This window comes from Sapajus apella, unplaced genomic scaffold (assembly GCF_009761245.1).
Source record: "Sapajus apella isolate SASKATOON/1434 unplaced genomic scaffold, GSC_monkey_1.0 scaffold37, whole genome shotgun sequence".
NCBI lineage: Eukaryota > Metazoa > Chordata > Mammalia > Primates > Cebidae > Sapajus > Sapajus apella.
In genome coordinates this window covers 13,906,798-13,927,924 of record NW_022436977.1, presented here as the reverse complement: position 1 = coordinate 13,927,924, position 21,127 = coordinate 13,906,798, and the positions used below count along the sequence as shown (strand labels likewise).

Here is a 21,127-nt window from a genome sequence, read left to right as displayed (position 1 = left end):
GTAAAACATAGTAAAAGAGCTTTATAGCTATAACTGGAAGAGCTACTAAAATTACTGAAATAACCAAGATTGCAAACAAAGTGATATTCATACCTGTTGTGATTCTTGTAGCAAAAATTTGAGTTCCATCCTTACTGAGGCCAGACCACCACCTTGGGCCCCATGAAGGCTACAGTAACTGAGAAACACTCTCAGGAGATCCTGGTTTTTCTGCAACCACAACTTTCGTCTTTCTGCATGCTCTCGTTTGGCCTGCAATCTTCTTCTTTCTATCTGATGGCGCTCATAGGAACCAATTTCTGGTTTGTCTACCATTTCTTCCTGATCCAGTAGATCACTCTCTACTTTGGAATATGTCTTACTGGAATATTCTTTAATAACTGATTCATGATTACATATTTCATGCAAGGCAGCAATTTCCTTTTCAAGCCAGTTATACAGTTGAAATCTGAGTTTTCCTCCATCTACTTCATAACCTGTAGCCAATGTTCTTAATTCAGTCATGAGGATCTTTAAACAAGCTCTGAATTTTAGTTGTTCAGCAATCACATCAACTTCAGCATCACCTTCAGGAGAATCCTCTTCCTGCGGTGTTAACAACATGTTAGGGTCTGAGGACTTCTGATCTGCTTGTTGATCTTTTTCCCTGGTATCTGTACTTTTCATCACTAAACCAACAGCATCTTCTTCGTCTTCATCTAAGGCACTGTCATGATCTTCACCCCAATCAAGATTAAGAGGTTCTTCATCAACTTTTACCATTGGCTGACTCCAGTCATACTGTGATGAAGTTACACTTGACCAATCAATGCCAGAACTTCCATTGCCATCACTCAGAGCTTTTGATTGTGAAAGTACATCATCCACCTTGTCAGAAATGAAGTCAGGCTGATCTTTTTTTGCAGGTAAGGCAGATGTTTTGGTTACTTTTGGAATTTTAGAAAGTACCTCCAAGGCTAAAACAGGGCATCCAACTTTAAAATGGGCATTTGCAGTGGTAAAGAATAATTTTCTTTCTATGAGGTTGATTTTATCAACAAAGTTTTTCTCAGTTTTAAGACCTAAGGTTGCCAAAGTTCCTTCAGGGGAGGCAAGATTTCTTCGAATAAGCAAAGGATGAGTTCGAAGGTAGTTATAAAAACTAAATACCACTGGGTTACAAGACTTGATGATAACTATAGAAACCAAACAGATACAGTCACAAAGTATTGTGTTAATTTGTATTTACATTACAAAACAATAAAATATGTAAGCATTTCTTCAATAAAAGGACATCTAAATATTGACCTATGATAGGTTAACCTATGGCACACACATATAATCATTAAAACTGTACATCTGAAATAAAAAGAATTTCCCAATATGCTGTGGACTGATTCCCATTACTACAGAGTGATATCCAGAATACACTAAGTAAAAGAAGATGCAGAAAGTGCATGTAGTAATCTACCTTTTGTCTATCTAAGACAGTGAAGAGGAAATACAAATATTCATGCATATTGGCTTATCTTTTTTAAATGAAAGGAAAACACAAAAAAATTTAATTGATCCCTTTAAAAGGGAGAGAAAAACAGGGAAAAAAGCTAGATTTCTATGAAAATACGCTGGTTTTATATATTTTATTTCAACACCATGTCAACATTTTACATAATTTTAAAATAAAATAAAATCTAACCCGCAATTCACAAAAAGCAAAATGAAATCAATCTATCAAGTTGGTAGCATAAACACACAGAGATGAACTCTGAAAAGGTAATTTACAACAAGCAATCTGACTGTACATCCTTAGCAGAATGTACAATAAAATCAAAAAAATCTGCAAAAAAAGCTTAAATTATGCTCAGCATCATGTTATTATAAAAATGTCTGTATTATTATTATGAAACTATTATATGCACATAGATAGCAAATAACTATGTTCATGCCATAAGAATCCAAGCGTTTCATTATAAAACACAAACTTGACTTCAAAGAAGAAAGAACCCTATAATCTATATTATAGATTATATAGTGCATGAGAACTATCAGGGTAAACGCCTAAATTCTCAGGGGAAAAAAATTTCCTAATTCTATTCATTGCAATAGTCTAGAAATTATGACCAGATTAGTACCAATGAGGATCCCTGTGCCCAAACTACAGTCTCTAAACATTATTCCCCACTAAAAGGAAGCAGAAAGCTTTAGAGGAATGGTCATTTCCAGGTCTGGGGCAGGAAATGTACAAGATGAGCCTGAAACATTTTGTAATACCAGAAAGCAAGAAAACTATCAATAAATAATGCCAGAAGAATTCAGAAACCTGAAGAGGCTCCCATTTGTGAAAGACAGAACAATCTGAGCATCTATAAAAACAAACCAAGAGAATGATGTCAGCAAGATGGCTGACTAGACACAACTGGCACTCATCCCCCAACAAGAAAGGACCAAGGCAATGAATAAACAGCTAAGATTTCACTGGAGTGTCAAATGCAGAGCACTAGAGTGCAGCAGGGTAGTGGAGTTGCACCTGTGGTAACTGAAAGTCCAGGAGAGCAGTGTAGAAGCACCTGGCCTCTGCAGCCCTATCTTCCCCACCCAGACTGGATCTGCCCACAGTCAGGGAGAAGTTCTCATTGCAGGGGGAAAGGGTAAGCAGAAGATCCCCACCAGCCCTCATGGCCACCACAAACATCTACAGGCCTTACAACAGAAGAATCCCACAGTACTTGCAAGCCCTGAGCCCAGTTTGGAGAGATGGCAGAAATTCAAGCAACTGTATTGCCCCAGATTAGGAGGATAAGGTGTGGGCCCTCCACCCACTGCCAGTGAGCCAAGCAGCACAGCACCATCTTGAAACCACAGTCACCTCTGGCATGCGAACTGCTCTGGGGCCAGGAGTCACTGTACATCTCCAACACTGGGACCCCATCTTCATTCCAAGCTCACATGGGTAGCTAAATGCTACAATCCCAGCTATGCAGAGCCTAGGACCATGGTTGGCTATGACTTTGGTCCTGCATGGCAGGGAAACCAACCCCTACCACCACCACCACACTTCTAGTGGGAGAAACAATCTGGCAGTCTCTCCCAGGGTGAACCTGCCCTTGAGCCAGCCAAACCACTACATACCTACCTTCCCCCAAATAGGAGAGGCCCCTCAAGCCTATGAGCAGCTGATATGCCCCTGGGCCATCAAAGCAGCTACATGCCCACACTCAGGACCTCAGAAACAGCCTGCAGGACCCCTGCTCCCTGCACTCACACTCTTGGCCTGCCAAAGGCCCTGCGCTTGCAATCAAAGCCTGAGAAATAGTCCTTCAAGCCACCCCTGGCAAGCACACCACCAGGGCAGCCAAGCAGCCAAGAGCTCACTTCCACGACCCTGTGGGCTATCCCTGGTGGACACATCCTAGCCTGGCCAAACAGCCCTGCAGGCTGCCCCCAGTGGGCACAACCCTTAGCCAGCTGAACAGCCTTGTACCTGTATCCCAGACCTGAGAAACAGCCCCATGGACACCCAAAAGAAATGGCCCCATGCCAGGTGAGCAGCTTTATGCCCACACCTTGGGCCTGAGGAGAAACCTACTCCAAACCTATTAGAGCTACAAAAAATTCAATGAATGAAATAAAAAATATAATCAAGAGCTTCAACAACAGACTAGACCAAGCTGCCACCCCAGCTAACATAGTCCCAGACCAGCTGAGCAGCACTGCACCTGCATCCCAGGTGTACAAAATAATCCATGGGCCATACCTTGCAGAAACACCCCTAGGTCAGCTGAACAGCCATGCAATCACGTCACCAGCCTGAGAAACAGCCTTGTTCTTACCCCTAGCAGACACAACCTCAGGCCAGCTGAGCAGCCATGAGCCCATACATGAGAACTGAGAAACAGCCCTGCAGGCTGCTTCTGGCAGGCACACCTCCAGGCTGGCCAAGCGACCATGTATCTACACTCTTGGCCAGAGTAATAGAATTGTGGCCCCAATCCCAAACAACTAGATCCTAAGCTGGCTGACCCATTCACTGTGTGCACATATGCACCCTGACCTGACAAACTGCCCAGCAAGTTCACCCTGGCAAAGCCACATGACCATCACCACAAACTCAGCCTAGGCAACTGAGAGGATTACAAATGCCACTAACGTAGATTACAGCTGAAGAAGCTACAGGGAGTCTACACTACTATATCCATCTAACCAATGCACTCCACCAAACCAACACCTCAAGTCATATTCACAGGAACAAGTCTTTCCCTATGAAACCTATTCCATAAAATTAGAAGAGGCAACTTTTTCCACCAGGTGCATAGAAATCAATGTAGAAACACATCAACAATGAAAAAGCAAGGAAATATGACGCCAAAGGAAAAGAATGGAAAGGAAAATACTAATTCTCCTGTAACAGACCCCAATCATAAGGAAACATATGAAATACTAGGAAAAGAATTCTTAAGGAAATCATAGTCTTAAGGAAACTCATTCAGATACAAAAGAATACAGATAGACAACTAAATGAAATCAGGAAAAGAATTCATGATATGAATGTGAAATTCACCAAAGAAATAGCTATCATACAAAATAACCAAACAGAAATACCAGAGCTAAAAAAAATTCAAAGAATGAAATGAAAACTATAATCAAGAGCTTCAACAACAGACTAGACCAAGCAAAAGAAGGAATTTCTGAACTTGAAGACAGGTATTTTGAAATAATCAGTTATACATAGAAAAGAAAAAAGAAAAGAAAAGAAAAAGAAAGAGAAAGAAAGAAAAAAGAAAGAAAGAAAAAGAAAGAAAGAAGAAAAAAGAAAAGAAAAGAAAAGAAAGAAAGAGAAAGGAAGGAAGGAAGGAAGGAAAGAGAGAGAGGAAGGAAAGAGAGAGAGGAAGGATGGAAGGAAAGAAAAGAAAGAAAGGAAGAAGGAGGAGGAGAAACAGAAAAAATGAATGAAGAAAGCCTACAGGATTTATGGGACACCATTAAGTAAACAAATACTCATATGATGAGCATTCCAGAAGGAGAAGAAAAGGGAAAAGGTGAGGAAAACACATTTAATAAAATAACAGTCCAAATTTCCCAAGTCTTGGGAAAGAGGCATCTAGGTCCAAGTAGCTCAAATAATCCCAAATAGATTCAACCTAAAAAGGTCCTCTCCAAGGCACATATGGACAAACTGTCAAAAGTCAAAGACAAGGATCTCCTCATTCTTACTCCCAAAAGACAACCAGTGACCAATGACCAGTATTTAATTTCTTACGATTTATTTCAGGAAACAACCAAAGGAAATAGAGGAGACACTATAACATGTGTGCACATTCTGGTGTATATGTGTACAATATATATAGGCCAAATGCAACAAGAACCACACTGCTGTGCATCTTACTTTTTTCACTTAAAAATACAGCACATGTTAACACATTAATCTACCTCATTTTTTAATGACACACTCTTTCTATATGTGGATATATTAAAATGTATTTAACTATTCTATTGACAAAAACAAAATGTTGATTTCTTTCAAATTATTGCAAACAATGCTGATAAATATCCTTTAAGTGCTTACAATATCTAAATTATTTACGATAACAAAGAAAAAAGAAAAATTACCACAGAGGCATAAAGTTTTCCCAGGCCCATGTGACAAACCAATATATATAACAGCCAAAATTTCCACTTTTAAAAAAATGGCTATGATTACATGAAAAGAGCTACAAAATGTGGCAAACATTTCGTATGCTTATTAAATATATATGTAATTAGAACAGGATGGCAATCCTATCTTATATACCCCAATATATAACTGTGAAAGTAAAAAACGTATGTGGAATCTTCTTAGTACATTCAAATTATAGTAACAAAATGCTAGATTCAATTACAAATAGTGGGTATCCTTTAGCCACACAAGAAATTTTAATAATGAATTCTTAAAGTTGAAAAGCAAATCTAGTAATGATTTTTTTTAACCTAAGTGATCATTAGTTCAGAAACTGTCTCTTCCTTTAAAAAAGGAAAAAAAGAAATCCACGAAATGTCCTACCTTGATATTTATCATCCTCCTTTGGTGTTTGTTCCAGTAATGTGTCCAAGGCTCGGGTGTAATCTTTCATTACCCAATAGGCAAGACTACGCAGGAAAGGATCAGGATGTAATCTTTTGCAAATGAATCCTGAGCCATCCTTTTGGCAACCCAAAATCTTCTGATTTAGGATGGATATGTAAGTGGATGAAGTCTCAAATTCAGATTCATATAAACGTGCAATAACCATGGCTAGCTGAATATCTTCCATTTTTTCAAGACATACCTGCAAATTTAAATGTTAATACTTCCTTAATGATAATTATTTAGACAGATGAAATACCCCATCAATATCCTGAAATTATCTACCATTTATATTCTCATGGTGGAGAAAAGGACAATGAAGGGTGGTTAAATGACTGATTGGAGATTAAGGAATAGTAAAAAGAGTAACAGGTTGGAACTTAGTAGCTTCCAAACTAGACAGATCATTTATAAAATAAGCATGAAACAAAGTATACGAATATCATCTCAGACTTACATCAATTTAAATTAATAATTCTTTTTAAAAATTTTAAGTTTTTATTTTGTATTGTACTTTAGGTTCTAGGGTACATGTGCAGATCTGCAAGATTGTTGCATAGGTACATACATGGAAAGGTGGTTTGCTGCCTCCATCCCCTGCACCATCAACTATATCTGGCATTTCTCCCCACATTATCCCTCCTCAACCTCCCCACCCATGCTGTTCCTCCCTTAGCCCCCTACCTACAGACTCCACCGTGTGATGCTCCCCTCCCTGTGCTCATGTGTTCCCATCATTCAACACCTGCCTATGAGTGAGAACATGCGGTGTTTGCTTTTCTGTTCTTGTGTCAGTGTGCCGAGAATGATGGTTTCCAGATTCATCCATGTCCCTACAAAGGATATGAACTCATCCTTTTTTATGGCTGTGTAGTATTCCATGGTGTATATGTGCCACATTTTCTTTGTCCAGTCTATCATTGATGGGCATTTGGGTTGGTTCCAGGTCTTTGCTATCGTAAATAGTGCCACAATTAACATACATGTGCATGTGTCTTTATAACAGAACGATTTATAATCCTTTGGGTATATACCCAGTAATGGGATTGCTGGGTCAAATGGAATTTCTATTTCTAGATCCTTGAGGAATTGCAACACTGTCTTCCACAATGGTTGAACCAATTTACACACCCACCAACAGTATAACGGTGTTCCTTTTCTCCACAACCTCTCCGGCATCTGTTGTCTTCTGATTTGTTAATGATCACCATTCTAACTGGTGTAAGATGGTATCTCAAGGTGGTTTTGATTTGCATTTCTCTGATGATCAGTGATGATGAACATTTTTTCATATGTTTCTTGGCCTCATAAATGTCTTCTTTTGAAAAGTGTCTGTTCATATCTTTCACCCACTTTTGAATGGGTTTGTTTTCTTCTTGTAAATCTGCTTTAGTTCTTCGTCGATTCTGGATATCAGCCCCTCTGTCAAATGGGTAGCTTGCAAAAATTTTTTCCCATTCTATTGGTTGCTGGTTCACTCTAATGATTGTTTCTTTTGCTGTACAGAAACTCTTAAGCTTAATTAGATCCCATTTGTCTATTTTGGCTTTTGTTGCCAATGCTTTTTGGTGTTTTGGTCATGAAGTCCTTGCCTATGCCTATGACCTGAATGGTACTGCCTAAGTTTTCTTCTGGGGTTTTTACAGTGTTAGGTTTTATGTTTAAATCTTTAATCCATCTGGAGTTAATTTCAGTGTAAGGTTTAACAAAGGGGTCCAGTTTCAGCTTTCTGCAGATGGCTAGCCAGTTTTCTCAACACCATTTATTAAACAGGGAATCCTTTCCCCATTGCTTGTTTTTGTCAGGTTTGTTGAAGATCAGATAGTTGTAGATGTGTGACGTTTCTTCCGAGGCTTCTGTTCTGTTCCATTGGTCTATGTCTCTGTTTTGGTACCAGTACCATGCTGTTTTGATTACAGTAGCCTTGTAGAACAGTTTGAAGTCAGGTAGTTCTTTTGGCTTAGGATTGCCTTGGTTATGCAGGCTCTCTTTTGGTTCCATATGAAGTTTAAAGTAGTTTTTTCCAGTTCTGTGAAGAAGGTCAATGATAGCTTGATGGGGATAGCACTTATTCTATAAAGTACTTTGGGCAGTATGGCCATTTTCAGGGTACTGACTCTTCCTAACCATGGACATAAAATGTTTTTCCATCTGTTTGTGTCCTCTCTTATTTCCTTGAGCAGTTGTTTGTAGTTCTCCTTGAAGAGGTTCTTCACGACCCTTGTTAGTTGTATTCCTAGGTATTTTATTCTCTTTGTAGCAATTGTGAACGGGAATTTGCTCATGATTTGGCTGTTTGCCTGTTATTGGTGTATAGGAATGCTTGTGATTTCTGTACATTGACTTTGCATCCTGAGACTTTGCTGAAGTTGCTTATCAGCTTAAGTAGGTTTTGAGCTGAGACAATCGGGTCTTCTAAATGTACAATCATGTCATCTGCAAATAGAGACAATTTGACTTCCTCTTTCCCTAACTGAATACCCTTTATTTCTTTTTCTTGCCTGATTGCTCTGGCTAGAACTTCCAATACTATATTGAATAGGAAGGGTGAGAGAGGGCATCCTTGTCTAATGCCAGTTTTCAAAGGGAATACTTCCAGTTTTAGCCTGTTCAGTATGACACTGGCTGTGAGTTTGTTGTAAATAGCTTTTAATACTTTGAGATACATTCCATAAATACCTAGTTTATTGAGTTTTTAGCATAAAGGGCTGTTGAATTTTGACAAAGGCCTTCTCTGCATCTATTGAGATAATCATGTGGCTTTTGTGTTTTGTTCTGTTTATATGATGGATTACGTATATAGATTTGTGTATGTTGAATCAGCCTTGCACCCCTGAGATGAAGCCTACTTGATCGTGATGGATGAGCTTTTTGATGTGCTGTTGGATTCAGTTTGCCAGTATTTTATTGAAGATTTTTGCATCGATGTTCATCATGGATACTGGCCTGAAGTTTTCTTTTTTTGTTGAGTCTCTGCCAGGTTTGGGTATCAGGATGATGTTGGTCTCATAAAATGAGATAGGGAGGATTCCCTCTTTTTGTATTGTTTGCAATCATTTTAGAAGGAATGGTACCAGCTCCTCTTTGTACATCTGGTAGAATTTGGCTGTGAAATGTGGCTGTCCACTCCTTGACTTTTTTTGGTTGGCAGGCTATTAACTGCTACCTCCACTTCACATCTTGTTATTGGTCTATTCAGGGATTCAACTTATTCCTGGTTTAGTCTTGGGAGGGTGTACATGTCCAGGAATTTATCCATTTTTTCCGGATTTCCTGGTTTGTGTGCACAGAATCATTTGTAGTAATCTCTGATGGTAATTTGTATTTCTGTGGCTTCGGTGGCGAGATCCCCTCTTCCATTTTATTGCATCTATTCGATTCCTCTGTTTTCTGTTGTCTGGCTAGCAGACTATTTTGTTGATTTTTTCAAAAAACCAGCTCTTTGTTTTACTGATTTTTGGAAAAGGTTTTTTTTGTGTCTCTCTCTCTCCTTCAGTTCATTACCTACCTTCTGAAGCCTGCTTCTGTTAATTCATCAAACTCATTCTCTATCCTGTTTGTTCCCTTGCTGGTGAGAAGTTGTGATCCCTTGGAGGAGGAGAGGCGTTCTGGTCTTTGATGGTTTCATCCTTTTTGTGTTGGTTTCTTCCCATCTTCTCCCACTATTATTGTGTGAGAGTCTATCTAGCTTTGATCTCAGGGAGCCGACTGATGATGCAGTCTGTCCCTTTTCTGCCTGTAGAGGCACTGTTGGGCTTCCACAGACTCAGTCTGGCTGCTATGTGGGCTTCCTGTGTCTTTTGTTTACACAGGGAGATTAGACCCGACTCTGTAATGGCAGATGCCTTTCCCCCTACCAAGCTCGATTCTTCCAGGTCGAGCTCGAACTGATGTGCTGGCTGCAAAACCCTCAAGCAAGGGGGCTTCAGCCTGCTGGGCTTTGTGGGGAGAGGGACCCATGTAGCCTGTGTCCCTGCTTTTAGCACCCCATCTCTCCAGGGGGCTGGTAGCTCCATCCTGCAGGCTCTCCCAGCCAGCCAATCCATTTGCCTAGGTCTATGCCAACAATCCACAGCAACAGCTGGGGCTGCTATTCAACTCTGTGCAGGTAACTCAGGCGCTTTTCAGTTCAGCGAAGATCTCCTGGTCTGTGGGTTGCAGGGGCTTTGGGAGAAGCACAGTATCTGGACTGGTGTGCCGGTGGAGGGAAGCCCTCAATCCTCCGGTCAGATGGACTTCCTGGGTGGAGGAGCGCCCTGCCCCACCTCAGTTTGCCCTCTTTGGGCTATGCCCACTGTCCAACCAGTCCCAATGAAATAAGCCTGGTACCTTGTTTGGAGTTGCGGAGATCACTTGCTTTCTGCATCTCTCACTGGGCACTGTGACCGGAGCTATTTCTATTCAGCCATCATGGCCTAACATTCATTTTTAAATTAAATACTACATATGACACTTGAATTTACATACCACTTCCTTTTAATTTCCAAATATATTTCTGCATAAATGTAATTATTACTATTTGCCTATTTACACAGCAAATAACTTATGAAATAAAGCCACATATATTCTATTCACAGTCTCTGGGAGCCTATATTCTAATACAACTATCAGTTTTGAGCATTTGAGGTCATTCAGGCAATATGAGCATCTCTCAGTCAACATTTCTCTTTGCTTGAATATCTTCTAAGCTAAACTTCTAATTTAAAAATTTTAAGTATTTATTTTTTTAAAAAAACTTTTATGCCTAGGATAATTGTGGGGAAAAAAAAAGACTAATTCTAAATTTAAAATACTAAAGTTCTTTCACTTAATTGAATATTTCCTATTTTTCTGTCATGTATTATTTCCAATTCTATTTTTCCTTTACCTGTTTGTATTTTTCATAATGACAATAAGAAATCTAAAAGGAAGACATGAGAATTAAACAAAAACATCTGTAATTACTCTAATAATCAGCTACTAGGATTACATATCAAAAAGTCACATTCATTTTCTAATATGATATTCTAATATTATAAAACAGCACAAATTGCAGTTTCAGTTCCTTATTTATGAATTTCATTTAAAAGAAAAACAGCTTAATGCGTCAGCCTTTTGTAACAGAATAAGGAGGTTGTGACCTATGTACTTTAAATAGTTCAGAATTACAAGATGGTCAGGAAGAAGACATTCATAAACTATTTTTCAACATTTTTTCAAACATTTTACACACAGTCTTGAAATCCAATGTGTCATATATAAAATTTTTTTTTCTTTCTTTCTTTTTTTTTTTTCTGAGACAGAGTCTCACTCTATTGCCCAAGCGGGAGTACAGTGGCACAATCTCAGCTCACTGCAATCTCTACCTCTCGGGTTCAAGTGATTCTCTTGCCTCAGCCTACTGAGTAGCTGGGACTATAAGTGTGTGCCACCACATCTGGCTAATTTTCGTATTTTTAGTAGAGATGGGGTTTTGCCATGTTGGCCAGGCTGGTCTTGAACTCCTGACCTCAGGTGATCCATCTGCCTTGGCCTCCCAAAGTGCTGGATTACAGGCATGAGCTACCACGCCCAGCCTGAAATTTTTCATTTGTTTCTCCCTTAAATCTTTTCATATTTTCCTTTACCACAGTGCCACTATTTTAAGTTCTGCAACCTCTGTAGTTATTCTGTGTCCTTACAAACATATAACCAAAAGTTACAACTCCTCTGCAACCTTCTCTGATTTCAATCTTTTTTTTTTTTTTTTTTTTTTTTAAAGATGGGGTTTCACTATGTTGGTCAGTCTGGTCTTGAACTCCCGACCTCAGGTGATCCGCCCACCTTGGCCTCCAAAGTGCTTGGATTACAGGTGTGAGCCACCACGCCCCGGCCAGGTTTTCAATCTTTTACAAGTATTATATAATGTGTTTTCTTATTTATACCTCTATGGCATCTTTCAATGAACCAGCTAGCAAGAAGAAAGCAGCAGATTGTTCAAAGCGTTGTTTTCCAAGTAAGGAAAAAGCATTTTTCAATGCAGCTTTTCGCCACCTATCTTCGTTAAAGTTGTGGCTGAAAAATGTTGTCATTTTCTCATCATGCTGTGACCTGGTAACAGAGCATAAACATAAAGTGGTTAAACCAAATTTAAAAGGTTCTACAGAATGTATAAAAATATAAAATAAAAACCTCAAACATAAATCTGAAAGAAGAACAATAACTTTAAGGACTGGCACTTGCTATCAAACATCTCTTCACTTCTTCTAATAAGGAAAGTCAATCATGCCTTATGTATACATAAATAGGAAATGAGAGCATTGTGTTTTACTTTCCAAAATGCTTTTATCAACTTTTAAAACAACCCATCTTTTAGATTAAGCTGAAAAGATATTTTACTCATTTTATTCAGCTAACGGAACAAAGCTGCAAAGAAATAAGTTGACTTGATGAAGCTGATACACCTAATTATTTTCAAAACCATTAGGTTTCTTATTCACAGCACAATCTTCATTCTGTTAAATCACGTTATGTGTCAAGGCAACTTACCTAAACAGACCCCACACTACTGCTTTCTTCTTCATTGAAAGGTAGAATAGTGCAGCATCTAAGGCATCATTGTTCCTTTGAAAAGAAGCTTTGGCAACCTAAATGATAAATAAAATATTAAATTAACAATTTGACAAAAGAATCACAATCAGTTAATCAACAATAATGCTCCCTGCTACTTCCATGGCTCACAGAAACTGTGGAGATAGAAAAAGTTGGTTCTATCTCACAGTCTCCAGTAGGTTATAATATTAATACATGCTCCAAGAGATAACCATTCACAAGCCAGTAATTATGGTAAAAATCATAATTACAGCCAGCACTTGTTGACTGTTTACCATGTACTGGACACGAGTCTAAGCACCTTCTGTTTATCTTATTGAATCACTATAAGCCATGAGGTACCATCATTATTCCCATTTTACAGATGAAGTGACTGAGACAGAAAGGTTAACTGGATTGCCTACAGTCACACAGTAAGGGATAGAAACTGGAATAGAACCCACGTAGAACTGAAACTAACACAGGAAACAATAAGGAAGGCAGAATATTCAACAGATGTGACTTTTTACTTAAAAATTCAACATGTTATATTGTATGTAATCATATTGTCTTGAACGTATAGGCAATATTATTTTTCCAAGATGCTAAGATATTGTCTCTGCAAATCATTAAGCTGAAAAGCATAATGACAAAAAAAAAAAACAAACAGTGATGTGTTATTAATTAGCTCACATTGACTGATGGCAAGGAAGGAAGCTATAATACTAAGGTATAGGAGAAAGGGAAAAGACACCTAAAATTACATCATAAAAATGCTTTACTCTCAATACTCTTTTATTTCCCTTCCCCCTTTTAATTGTATTCTCTACCCCTCATCATTTAACTTAGTGCTTCAATATGTTCAATCATTTTTAGAGGAATTGTATTTGTATTCAGCTAAGGATTTATAATATATATTTTTTCAAGGCTGAAAATGTACATATCCCTTTAATTTTAAGAACTAAATTACCTGTGGAAATAAATCATGTGTATATTATCACAAATAATTATAATGACAAGACACATGTTGACAAGAAGTAAAATCTTTGTAGGATACATCTGAAACATTTCAGATCAAAGATGTCCTATTTTTACCAGTGCTTTGGAATATAAAACATTTCATGTAGATACTGTATCATTTATATGGTTAAACAATTAACTTTTCCTGTACATCAGAAATTACATTTTTTAGTTGGTGCAGGAATGAATTCCTTCTTATATTTTTGATTATTTTGAGAACAGAAATACTGATGTCTTGTTGGCTACCTTTCACATAGCAGAAAAATAATACTTTTATACTCAAATTTAAAACTGTGATCTGAGAACCATGCACACCAGAATCATGTGATGCTGATTAAGACGAAGAAACCTCAGCCCCACTACTAACCTACCAAATTAAAATCTCTGGTTATGGGATGGTGATTATGTATTTTACTTAAGTTTACCAGGTGAGTCTTCTTTGGGGAACTGCTACTGAGGAATAAATCAGGAAAGGGTATTTGCATCCTTGGGAGAAATAAATTCATACTTCACAAATATAGCACTACTGACTGTACTCCAGGGAATTCCAACGGACTAAAAGGAAAATATGAATGAGAATTCCACTTTTCCAATCCTGCTAAAGTCGAAAGGGCACAGACTAAATCTAACATTTATAAATGATTGGAGTTTGGGCTAGTTACCCAACCTCTCCAAATCCTAGTTCTATCACATGTGAAATGGACATGATGACATCGGGTTGATTAGAGCATCATATGGAATGATTTATGAAAAGCAACTGGCACCAAATCTGGTAGAGACTTGAACTGAATTGAATTATTTTTTCCTAAAAGGAATCTACCAGAAAACTGACTCCAAAAACCTGCCTTAAAAACTCTTATGCCATTTCACTTGCTGCCACAGATACGTTCTTCAAGTACATACAAATCCAAACCATTTTTATGGAATGATATTTCAAGTGTGCAAAGAAAGTTTGCTACTTACTAAACTAGTGATGCAGGGAGTTCTTTGTATAAAAAGTTTTTTAATGTAATGCAAGTAACAAACAAGAACTCAAGTTTACTTTCTAAATTTAGATTTCTGTATTTTCTTAAACTAAGATATACCTCAACTAATAACAGAAAATATTACTATTCCACAGATATATTATAAATTCACTCTATATAGAAGACACAATATCATACTAAACGGACATTTTATAAAGGTCAATTTTTTGTAATCTCCAAAAAACTATTTAAAAAATTCTCACCAGGTGCGGTGGCTCACGTCTGTAATCCCAGCACTTTGGGAGGTCAAGGAGGGCGGATCGCCTGAGGTCAGGGGTTTGAGACCAGCCTGGCCAACATGGTGAATCCCTGTCTCTATAAAAAATAGAAAAATTAGCTAGGTGTGGTAGCGCACACCTGTAGTCCCAGCTACTCAGGAAGCTGAGACAGGAGAAGCACTTGAACCCAGAAGGCAAAGGTGGCAGTGAGCTGGGATCACACCATTGCATTCAAGCCTGGGCGAAAAGAGAGAAACTCTGTCTCCAAAAAAAAAAAAAAAAAAAAATTCTCAAGACCTCAAGATAGTCAAATTTCCCACTACAGGTTTTCTGGGAGATAGTATCTTTTTTCTTCAGCAAAACGGTTTCTTTAATGTAACTCAAAATCCACTGAAGAAAAGTTACCTTTTCGATGCATCTTCGAAGTGTGTTAATGTTCCTCACCCACCACCCTATTCCCATAGCTCTTAATTCAGACCACTGGGGGTCCCCTCTCTGAATTGCTGGAATCATATTAATCAGTTCTTCTTCAGCCTCAGAATGAAAAGCCCAGGCAAAATGGCATGTAGAGACACCTAAATTGGAAATATGAAATAATCTTCATAATTATATCAAATAAGAACAAAAACAGTTTTTCATGCAATCACATGTGCATTCGTTTTCAAAAGAATATTCAAGCAGAAAGCAGAAAGAATGAAAGGAAGCCTGTCATCATTCAGGACTTCTTACGATGTTTCTGAATACAAGATCAATAACATGATACACAAAGTCCAAATCTCTTTTTCCGCAAACATTTGTTTTTGTTTCCCCTACAAAAATAGGGACACTAAATCTTAATCATAAGAAAGAAAAATATTTGAATATCAGGCTATTCACATGTACGGCACACCAAATTTATCAAGAGGTTGTAAAAGCTGCCCAAGCTCACACAACTAGGAGTGCAGAGCCCAGGCCTGATTGCAGGTTTCTCTGTCACCAGGACCTGAAAACCTGGCCTGCCCAAGAGGACACAAGGTGTGCTGTCCCCCAGAAGAGCCTAGGGGAAGGAAAGTATGGTAAAAGCTTCAGTAAGTCAAAAGCTCACGTGCCTGAACGTTGATTCTAGTACCACTGCCCCATTCTTTTCTCTAGCCATGGAGAAACACTTCGAAGCAAGCTCTAAACTTCATTAGAGTTCCAGAAAATATTAAGGATAAGCTACAGTCATAATGTACATTCCTCTGCCTTTAGTGCCTTCAGTTAAAAGTAGTTTTAAACTGCCTAATACTAATGCTTTTTGGTGAACGCTGTTTTTTGCTTTTGTTTTTTCCTGGGAGAAAAATGACAAGAGATCTAGGCTGTTTATAGAGGCAACAAAGTCTTTATTGACGCTATCAGACTTCCAAGTACTAATGGATTTATCAACCATTCAATCACTGGTAATACTCTTACTGATACTCGACTTAGAGCAGGTAAAAAGGAAACATAATAAATGTGAACCACACAGAATGGTAACTGAAAATGGGAATGCTAGGAAGAACTCTGGGAAGCCTTGGAAAGAAGCCAGACTAGTGCAAGCAGCCATCTGTATGAACTCATTTTGGAAACAAAGAAATGTCTGAGGTCAATGAAAGTCACATTGCAACACAGGCCTCTCAATGCTATTACGTATCAATACTGTTACACATGATTTTTTTCATTATCAACTACTATATAGATTTTGTATACAGTTTAAAGCTTTTCTAGTAATTTATTGCTTCACTATAATTCCTTTAGAAAGTATAAAAGAAAAAACTATTATGATCATTTTGAATAATAATCTTAACTCTTTTAACTTTCCCATTGCCAACACTCCTATAACAACTGTGTTTGTAATCATATCACAAAATTAATGCAGCATGTCTTGACAGCCACTATAAAATTAGGAGAAAACACAGGAAAAAATTAATAAAATCAATTTAGTTTTTTATAACCTGAAAGACAGACTAATTTTTTTGTTATTTAAATCTCTGTCTGCTGTAAGAGAGAACTACTGTATCAATCACTATTCTGCTTTGGAAACTAATATATAGCAATATAAAACGCACAATTTTGCTGATATAAAATTTATAATATAAAATGACAATACAAAACATATTACATTCTATATCCTTAGATTAATTAAAATTTTGGTATAAGAAGAAACAAAAATACATACAGACACATCAGAAGAATTAGGTTCAGAAAGCAAGACTAAGAGCAGTGAATGTATTTGAAAATTTCAGAGGTGAAAAGGTTATTAGGGAAGAAAAAGAACAGACATACCAACTTATTTTTATTTACCTACCAATGGCTGGCTATTCTCTGCAGTTTACCTCTGCTCATCTCAGCTTTTCCATCTACATACTGGCTACTTAACTTTTCCCTGAAAACTGCTCTCAGGACCATTACCTACAACACCAGTCACTTCTCATCACCAATGTTTTAACTGTAGTCAAAGCAAAATGGAATTTGACAAAGCTTTCGAAATTTGAAGTATTTTAGATCACCCTAGGAAATGTACAAAATTCTCATTAATTAATTCAATATCACCTATCACCCAAAACTGAAATTTAAGAGAACATGGAGATACCATTTTTAAAATCTATCCAAACAGCATATATAGCTTAAAATGTTATTGCCAAATGTTGGCAATGGGTTGAGGTTTGGCATCATCAAACTTCTTTTTTATATTTTCTATAATTTTTAAATTTTTGTGGGTACATAGTAGGTATATACAAAGTTCTGGGAATATAAATGAACATGGTATTTCTGAAGGGCATTTTGGTGATACTTTTGATTCAGTAATTCCACTGCTAGAAAACTAGCATGAGGAAATAATCAGAAGTGTAAATATTTATATGCCAAGTTCCAAGGTTATTCATTATAGTGATAATTCAAATAGAAAAAACCTCAGCAAAATCTGCTTCAAAAATAAAGGATTGGGTAGATGAAATACAGTTCAGGCACAGAATATCAGGTAGCTATTTAAAGTTATGTTTTCAAAAAACATTCATAGGTTAAAGGGTAAGTGCCATGGGTAAGAATAACACACTATCAAGCCTGGTCTTCTAGGTTCTATAATACTTAGGCATATATTATGGGGCTGTTTCCAAGATGCTGGTTCCAAAAGAAATATAGTCCAATGAAATGAGCACTGGACTGGGATTTGAACGCCAACTCTTCTAATAAATAGTCCTATATCCTGGGCAGGTCACTTTTAATTCTGTAATTTCAATTTTTTAACTATAATAAGAAGGTTGATATAAACTGTCTCAAATCAGGTGTAGGGGTATGCCTGAAGTATGCAAATCCACTGTTATCAATATGGCAGATCTTCCTGAATCATCTTTACTTGCCAATAACTAGAACATAATGCTTACATTAAAATAAATATAAAAACACATAATAGAGCAAAGTTTACATAATTTTTCAAAGAAAAGACATCAAGATATTCAGGGCTACTCTGCAGACAGCCACTCGGGTTACAATCTCAGGCATATCACATTTACTCCCCAAGCTACTACTTTAGTAAATAAATTCTAAGAAACTTAGATGAGCAAAAGTCACAGAATAAAGCTGAAGGATACACAGAAAAACGGTAAGTAGGTACTATGTGACAGAAAGATCTTAATGCCAGTGATAGGTATGCATGTAATGACTTACCTAATGTTTACACACAAACATGACTACACCTCACCACTCCAATATTAAGTAAAAGTTGTGCAAAGCTTCATTGAGTGAATTACCTTGATGAAGTAACTGCACTCGGTATAAAGGAGGAAGTGATGTCAAAAGGCATGTGTGCAGGCGCATAGCTAACAAGTATCTCAAACCACACTCATCTAATGTATCTCTTCCTGTAATTTAAACAGGAAATATGTTTAAGGAAAAAAGAATGCAAGATGCCACAAACAGATAAAAAGTTATAAAATTAACATTAAATTTAGTCATAAATTATATAAAATACATAAGGTATTTTTAGTGTATTCCTTACTGAACATTTGAACATCTTTACAAAAAATCATATCTTTACAAAAACACATATGTGACTACTAAAACTCTTAAAAGAAAAATGATTTGGGGAAATACAATTAACTATTAGTACAGATAACGAGATTTATATTTACTCATAATAAATGAAAGACGTCTTGAAATTCAATAAAAAATACATTAACGATAGTAAGTTACGTACAACTTTTAATATTATTTTCAACATGAATTCTGATGAGATTACATAACTGATGTGAAATCATTTTTCATATATTTAAACAGGTAATATTTTCTACCTTTGTTAAATTAACTGAAATACAGTACTATCAAAGATTTGAAATTTGAATCCCCAGGCTAGTTAGTGTTACAAGGTTAAGTTGAACCTTCACCATGATTCTACAAATTTATTTATACAAATTTAATTCCACTTAGTCCAAATATGAAGGTGTGACAAGTTTAACCAAAACTATAGCCACTGCTGGATAAAAGGAAAGCAAAAATACTGACAGCACCTAGCCCAATAACTGACACTTCAAGAATCAAATAATATTTTCCAGAAAAAAAAGCAAAAGTTTTAAAATTACCAAAAGGCAAGCCCCAGCTCTGTTTCCCATTACCTATATCAATCCACCCACCTATCTATCCATCTATCTATTTAGCTAGCTAGCTATTAAGCTGTTGCAAAAGTATTTGTGGTTTTGCCATTAGTTTTACACCAACCTAATTCCCATCTATCTGTCTATAGGCATGGGATCTGGTTACATTGCCCAAGCTGGTCTAAAAGTCCTGGCCTCAAGCAAACATCCCACCTTGGCCTCTCAAAGTGCTGCCATTACAGGTGTGAACCACCATGCTCATTTGTCCATTTATTCATTCAACAAATCAAGCATCTATTACATGTGAGGAACTCTTCAGATACTGGGAATTGAGCAGTCGATAAGGCAAAGTCCCTACTCTCATGGAGATCACACTTTGGAAAGCAGAGACAAACAATAAACAAATAGGATGTGGAAATTAATGCTATGAAGGGAAATAATGCAGGACTGAGAGACAGGTAATGCTGGAGTAAGAGAGTCCTATTTTACACAGTGTGGCCAAGAAAGAACTCTCCAATCAGATGAAATGCCAGCAGCAATCTGAGGAAGTAAAGGAATGAGCCATGGATGAATCTGGAAATAAGAGCATTCTAGTAGAGCAGAAATGAGCACAGATCGTGTGGGGCCTTTTGGCCACTGTAAGGTTCTTAACTTTTATTATAAATGAGGCAGGAAGGTACTGGTATATGTTGAGGAGAGGGGAGATTTAATGTGATTTGGTTTTAAAAGAATCACCAGTTCCCAAGCAAAGAATGGACAGAGGTAACAAGAATAAGCAGTTGGGAGATGACAGGGACTTGGACCAGAGTAGTAACTGCAAAAGTAATGAGAATTGATTACTGGATTCTGGATATTAATAGAACCGACAGCATTTGCCAAAGAACTGGATATGGGGTATGAGAGAAAGTAGAGTCAAGAATGACTATAATCCATTTACTGAGATGTGTAACTCATTTAATCTCTGAGCTTCGGTTTCCCACCTGTGAAATGGAGACATTCATTCCTGTCTTATTACCTCATGAATGTCCACTGTGTCTAGGATACACTATTTGTATATTGCTTAGCCAATGCTACAGTTTTGTATTAGAAAGTGTAAACTATTTTTCACAGATTATGGCATGCCTATTTTAATGTCCCACAGTAAAAACTAATATATATTAAACACACAACACAAGCTTAAGGTTGTTCTGAGAAGAATCTCACTCTATTGCATACAACCTCATAGTGGTTAAGATTTTTTTTTTCCCAATTAAAAGTTACAGAAAATAAGTCACAGGCAAAACCCTAGAAGGTCTCTGTTTATTTTAACCTGCAGAAGACAAAATTATGGGGGATATACTATAAGGATTTAAATTTATATGAAGAGGTATTTTCCAGCTGGCTTTCTACCACACATCTGGAAATTATGAAATAGTTAAAAGAGTACAGGCTTGGAGTCAACAATTTATTCACATATGAACCCAACTTATACTCCTTAATGCCTATGTAATCTCAGATGAGTCCCTTAATTTCTTAAAGATCAGTGTCTTCATCTATAAAGTTAAACATAATAATAGCCACCTGCTAGAAGACTGATAGATACGATAAAGTACACAAATTGCCTGAAATATAGCAATTTTTCACTCCTCCACATATTTATTGAATGAAATT

General features: G+C 37.2%; 1 protein-coding gene across 6 annotated transcripts in view; it reads right to left on the bottom strand.

Annotated features, from left to right (window-relative positions):
• Window positions 1-21,127, bottom strand: part of DMXL2 (Dmx like 2) — a 173,120-nt gene that overhangs the window by 30,241 nt on the left and 121,752 nt on the right. For all 6 annotated transcript variants that reach the window (XM_032297460.1, XM_032297461.1, XM_032297463.1 and 3 more), the window contains 6 exons: window positions 18,638-18,748; window positions 15,297-15,466; window positions 12,587-12,684; window positions 11,983-12,148; window positions 6,017-6,281; window positions 94-1,175 (listed from right to left, as the gene is read on the bottom strand). In XM_032297460.1, the coding sequence (XP_032153351.1) occupies window positions 94-1,175; window positions 6,017-6,281; window positions 11,983-12,148; window positions 12,587-12,684; window positions 15,297-15,466; window positions 18,638-18,748 (1,892 nt within the window). The remainder of the gene's footprint in view (window positions 1-93; window positions 1,176-6,016; window positions 6,282-11,982; window positions 12,149-12,586; window positions 12,685-15,296; window positions 15,467-18,637; window positions 18,749-21,127) is intronic.